The 6,568-nt window shown below is 34.8% G+C and overlaps 1 protein-coding gene across 5 annotated transcripts in view; it reads left to right on the forward strand.

Annotated features, from left to right (window-relative positions):
* The window catches only part of LOC106869829 (PRKC apoptosis WT1 regulator protein), a 143,409-nt gene that overhangs the window by 87,064 nt on the left and 49,777 nt on the right, over nt 1-6,568 (forward strand). For 2 of the 5 annotated variants that reach the window (XM_014915742.2, XM_014915725.2), the window contains exons 2-3: nt 1,234-1,320; nt 2,704-2,826. In XM_014915742.2, coding sequence (XP_014771228.1) covers nt 1,234-1,320; nt 2,704-2,826 — 210 coding nt within the window. The remainder of the gene's footprint in view (nt 1-1,233; nt 1,321-2,703; nt 2,827-6,568) is intronic. The other 3 variants (XM_014915734.2, XM_052977688.1, XM_014915752.2) reach the window with 3 other exon arrangements.

The following is a 6,568-nucleotide window of genomic DNA, read 5'->3' on the forward strand; positions in this document are numbered from 1 at the left end:
GTCCCACTGCGTGGCACCTTGGGCAAGTGTCTTCTACTATAGCCTCGGGCTGACCAAAGCCTTGTGAGTGGATTTGGTAGACGGAAACTGAAAGAAGCCCGTCATATATATGTATGTATATATATATATATATATATATATAAATATATATATATATATATATATGAGTGTGTGTATATGTTTGTGTGTCTGTGTTTGTCCCTCCAACATCGCTTGACAACCGATGCTAGTGTGTTTACATCCCCGTAACTTAGCGGTTCGGCTAAAGAGACCGATAGAATAAGTACTAGGCTTACGAAGAATAAGTCCTGGGGTCGATTAGCTTGACTAAAAAGGCGGTGCTCCAGCATGGCCACAGTTAAATGACTGAAACAAGTAAAAGAGTAGTGACTACAAGTACTCTTATAGCAGTAACTACAGTTTCCATATAAATGTTTCAAAATTTTGGCACAAAGCCAGTAGTTTTAGTAGGGAGGAACAAGTCTATTACATTTACCCCAATTCTTGTCTGGTACTTCATTTGATTGACCCTGGAAGGATGAAAGCAAAGTTGACCTAAGCAAAATTTGAAATGAGAATAACTGCCACTAAGTATTTTGCTGAATGTGCTAAAAATTCTGCCAGCTGACCATATGAAACAGTGATCCATTTGTTTACAGAAGTAAACTGCACTTCTACTCACAGCTCAGTGGACTAGGACATTTAGAGTTAAGTGTTTTCATCAATGACACAGCATTGATAATGAGATACAGACTATTAACACATGGTCTGGTAACCCAGTATTCTGTCATCACATCTAGCTCTGACTCTTACAGTTTCTCATTAATATTTCAAACATTTTGCACCTTCATCCCCTTGTGATGTGATAGATGGCTGTTAATGCCTGTACTCAGCTAAGTGAAATGTGTACAGTTAACATCATTTTCCCCTTGCTGCTTATGTAGTTCCAGTTTGGCTTTTAATGTTCTTTATATTAACCCTTTGGCATTAAAATTATTCTGTCAAAAGTAATGCTTATTTATTCACATTGTTTTGAATTAATCATGCATTATTTTGTAGCTTTGAGATTTTGATGAGGTAACAGTTTATTTTTAGAGTGATGTTGTAGGGTTGGTGTGAAGGGTCACATCTGGCCAGTTTGAACATATCTTAATAATACTAACCCCAATCTGTTGTTTTTACATGGAAGACATTTTTGAATTGTTTTTTTTTATATTTTTTATTTTTTACTAGTTTCAGTCATTGGACTCTGGCCATGCTGGGGAACAACCTTCAGAGATTTTAGTCAATCGTATCAACACCAATACTTGTTTCAGCCTGGTACTTACTTTATTGATTTCTATTTACTGAATGGCTAAGATATGTTTTTCAACGTACAGGAACAAGGAATGCAACTCAACACATCAGCTTATATTGGTGAACATCATCACAGACATAAGTACAGTTGCAACACATACACACACATATACTTATATGTATATACAACAGGCTTCTGCATATTTTCGGCCTAGCAAATTTCACAGAACAGATATTGGACAGACATAAGCTAAACTAAAAGACATTTGACCAAAATGCATGCAAGGGATTAAGTCTGGAACCACAGGGTTCTAAAGCAAAATTCTTAACCTCATGACAATAAACTTGCAGCTATGAAGCATATAACTTTCTAGCATTCAGATTATTCAAATGTAATACTCATTTAATTCACATTATTTTGAATGATAGCTTTGAGATTTCAATGATGTGATTGTTTATTTTTAGAATGACATTGTTGGTTAGGTGTGAAAGACCAGATCTGGCCAGTTTGAACATAAAACAGGTAGAATATATAGGCTGGGATATGACTGGTTTAAATGTTAAAGGATTAATTTTTAAACAATTCAATTTTTCCCCACATTAACACATGTACATTTATGTAATGATTCTTTCATCATTACTTCAGCAAATGTGGTAAAAACTATGCTTCACTGATGAGGTGAGAATAAGATTGAAACATATCTGGAGCTGACTCCAATATTTACTGAAAACTGAAGAAAAAAGCCATTAATATACATGTATGGGTACATGAGTTCCTATTTCCCCTGTCTTCATGTATGTTTACTGGTTGCAAACAATGGCCTTATTGAGTGTCCTTGTTTCCAGTTCACTGCAAAAGCATGTCCAGGCTTCTTGACATGATGCACAATCTTTGTAAAACAAAAGGTTTGTTCATATATTGTCATTCGTTTTCAGTTCTCTGCATAATCATATCTGGACTGTTTGAAAGACTGGGAGATTGTAAGCTCGCTTGGAAACAAGTGGTCGGGTTGGTAACAGGAAGGGCATCTGACTATAGAAAACTCTACCTGACGTATTCTTGCCTGACCTATGTAGGCTTGGAAAAGTAGATATTAAAACAATGATAATAATGATAAAGCTCTTTTTTGTATATTTATTTCTAGTGTAAAATTTTTAATGTTTCATGCATTACATGTCCACACTAACTCACATAGAGTTAATATACCCTGCTTAAGGTTATAATACACAAACAGTAATATGTTTTAAATCATGGGCCTTTTTTAATTTCTAATTATGTTTATCAAAAAATAAAAATAGCTTATACACTTTATGAAATATTTGATAATTATATTTGGCATATAAATTTTTTTATTTAGTAATCCATTATTATTATTATTATTCGTTTTTTTAAAAATTCTCTTTCAGAGCACTGGAGATTCACTTGATGATGAAGATGAGGGTGACAAGATTGCCTTAGAGACAAAAAGGAATACCACGTTTAATGAGGTAATTCATGCAGATAATCGGAATTCCACTATGGCATCTGATGTAAGTTGCACCAAGCCTTCCTTTGTTTTGTCTCTTATATAATGGATGATAATAAAGAATGGCCTTCATCTGAAACTGGTTGAAATATATGCATATATATATATATATATATATATATATATATATATATGTAATGGCTTTGGAAATATGCATTGATCAGATGAGAATATTCCATTTATTCTGCATCTGTGGGATTGTGGTTGGAGATAAAACCTTTGAAATATTGTGATGCAATAAAGGCCTGAGGGAACAATCTTAGTTAATTAATACAGACATACATGTGTGTGTGTGTGTGCACTGATAGAAAATATACATACATCAGTGCTTATAATTATCATATAAGTACACACACACACACACACACACACATGTATTTATGCGTCAAAGGCTATAATACATATATAAGTATAGGTACAGAACATGGGTATGTAGATAAGGAGTTAATTTCCCAACTTCATGCTTTCGGGTTCATTTTCACTGTATAGGATCTTGGGTAAGTGTCTTCTATTATAGCTCCAAGCCTTATAAATGAATTTGGTAGCTGGAAACTGAAAGAGGCCTGTGTGTGTGTGTGTGTTCTTGTGTCTCCTTGTTTTGACATCATCTGACAGTTGTAAATGAGTGTCACTGTCATTTAAGTGGAGACATTTGTTTGCAATTACTGTGTAAACATACCTGGCCATGAAGAATTGCTTGAAAACAGGTGATATATATATATATATATATATATATATATATATGTCAGGTTTCCATACAATTTCCAGTTACTATCTCTACACACAATGCAATTGTCAACCTGGAACTATACATAGTTGAAGACATTTGCCCTGGATATTGTGAAGTGAGGGAGAGATCTCGAAACCATATGGTTATGATGTGAACTCTGTATCTACACAACGATGTCTACAAACATCCATCCCAATGCACACAAATTGATAGAAGCTTCTAAACTACAAGGCAGAAATGTTAGGGAAGATGTAAAGTGTAGGTTTTCACACATTTGTAGCCTTACATTAAAAAGTAGATATTGTGTCTGGGCAACATGTTTTTCACTTTGTGATCGGGAAAGGGGAGTGTTACCTGACTAGTTGCAGTATTTTTATACCACTTTCTCAGAGATCAGTTCCTCATTTTTCCTGATCACTGTGATAATTGTAGTTTATAGTTATTTAGTTCACACAAATTTGGTTAGAACTAAAATGATCTACTAAATTTGTTGTGGAAATGACCATTATCATCATCATCATCATCATCATTTAACTTCCATACCCCAAGGTTTGGACAGTTTGCCAGGATCTGATGGGCTCAAGGACTGCACTGTATTCCAGTGTCTGTTTTGGAATGGTGTCTATGGCTGAATGTCCTTATTAATGCCAACTCCTTTACAATGTGTACTGGCTGCTTTTTTTTTCTTCTTTTTTTGTGCCACCAGCACTAGTGAGGTTAGCATGCAGCTTGTGACACTACAGACCTGAAGTGGTTTGATAAATAAACCGAAAGAGTCAATTTCAAAAATATACATACAAAGAAAACCTTTCTGGGCACCTAAATGTTTCTTGCCACTATTTATTTCTTTAGCTGATAAGGAAAGGGACAGATTCCTATGAAATCACTCTAAGAACCTGTTGACCATGAGGGGTTGATTATAAAACAACTGAAACATACAAAGGAAAGAAATCAGGTTCATATTAAAGAAAATAGGCATATGTTTTTACCTTATGATAACTATCCTGGGACATCTAGATATATCTGTGATTACTTACAGATATATCAGCTGGTACAAAAAAATACAGGTAAAATCTTGCAGTAAATAGCAGTCAGCCACGAGAAGTTTAATGTAAAGTGACTGGAACATTCATGGATAATGAAGTCAGTGAAAAAAAATCCTGCTTACTGAAGTAATTAAAATACTTCCAGAGTATTCTATTAGGAAAGGTAATAAGCTAGAAGACTTCAAATACTTTAGAATGATTTATATGGTATCTTGACACATAAAGGCTGCTCAAGGCATATCTTAATTTGTCTGATTAATGGTCAACAATTAGTATGTGAATATATGTGTTAACATATAGCATATAAAGGTAATCATAAACTATTCCTAACAACAGTGAATTCATTGCCATTTCAAAGAACTTCTGGAAAGAAACTATAATCGTTTGATTTACTCAAAGACAGTAAACAAAAACAAAGGAATATCATATCATTATTTTACTTATGGGAAAACAATCAGACTATGCTGAGAACTTTCCTAATCTTGTAATCGTAGACCTTTTTACATTTACAGCTCTTGGAATTTACATATAGCTTAGTTGTATTTTTGTAAGAGTTGTTTGGTTTCTAATCTTCCATTTGAATTAATGACATGTAAATGAAATAAGTGGGCACATCACCAAAAGAGAAATAGGTTTTGTGGACATGGCATCAGTCTTAAGATTAGAAGTAAGCAGCTTTATGTTGAGCTGAGATCATGGCCTAGTATTGATTGGTAGCCTAGTGAATCTCATTGACTTCACTGATGCCATAAGGAAAGGCATAAATGTCCCTTATTCTATGAAGTCTTCATATGTGTTGTTGTTGTTGTTACTTCCCGTGAGGTCTTCTTAGTAAAAAAAAAAAATATTACTCCATGATATTAACCTTGTCAACAGATCAAATACTAAGAACCTGATAGGGGCTTGTTCTGCTATCTCCAGAGCACAGATTTTCATCTTAGGAAGTTAATGGATCTGAATATCATTAGCGACTGTCTGACATCAAAAGCAATCACTTTCTGACCATCTTTAAGATGTTACAGCATATGTTAGGAAAAAGAAAGTGATTTATTGATTCTGCTCAGACAAAGATTATTTACTTCTTCAGTATTAGGAATTACATATTCTGACCAATAATGAGTATCCATTGATAAATATCTCTTTAGTTTTATTTTTACATGAGTTGTTGTATTCCTAATCATCCATTTGAATTAATGACATGTAAATGAAATAAAAATATTGAAAAAACAAAAAACAAAATGAAGTTAAATAATAGTCTGAATAGTGCATACTTTTGTAATAACTTCTCAGAAATACAGATTTGAAATTAATTAATGGCATATTCTGTATTTCTCTTTTACTTGTTCTGTGCCCAAGCTGGGGCAAGGGTTTAGCTGAACAAATAAAACTTATTTGAAAGTCTAGTACTTCTCTTTTGGTATAAACAAACCAACATGGATTATCAAGTGAGGGAAGGACGGAGACATACACACACACATGCATGCGCATGCATGCATGAAAGCCTTCTACAGGATTGCAGGTAAAATGGATGGCATTTATGGTTTTTCCCAGTTGAGGTTGGCCATAGGGGATTCCCTGCTGAGTCAGTATGGAGGATGCTTACAACCATTGGAATGAGAGGAAAGGAGAAAAAGGGTGGCTGTGCACAGGGTGGGAGAAACAGCTGAAAGAGCCTCTTGTTGGCTTTGAAGCAAGAGAGAGGAGTTAAGCTGGAAGTTAGGAAGAGATGAGGAGCAGTGATTTGGCCATCTCTACGGACCTACCAATGGGAGGGTGTTACAGTTCAGAGATGAAACACCCAATGAACATTGGATACCGTCTGATGACATCAGTTCCACCTGGCCAAAGCTCCTTTCACTTTGTTGAGTGGAAAAGCACCTCTTTCTAGATGTTATTAACACACACACACACACATACACACTGTCTGTCTGTGTCTCTCTCTCTCTCTCTCCCTCTCTCTCACTCACACA

The sequence above is a fragment of the Octopus bimaculoides genome, chromosome 2 (assembly GCF_001194135.2).
Source record: "Octopus bimaculoides isolate UCB-OBI-ISO-001 chromosome 2, ASM119413v2, whole genome shotgun sequence".
Taxonomy (NCBI): domain Eukaryota; kingdom Metazoa; phylum Mollusca; class Cephalopoda; order Octopoda; family Octopodidae; genus Octopus; species Octopus bimaculoides.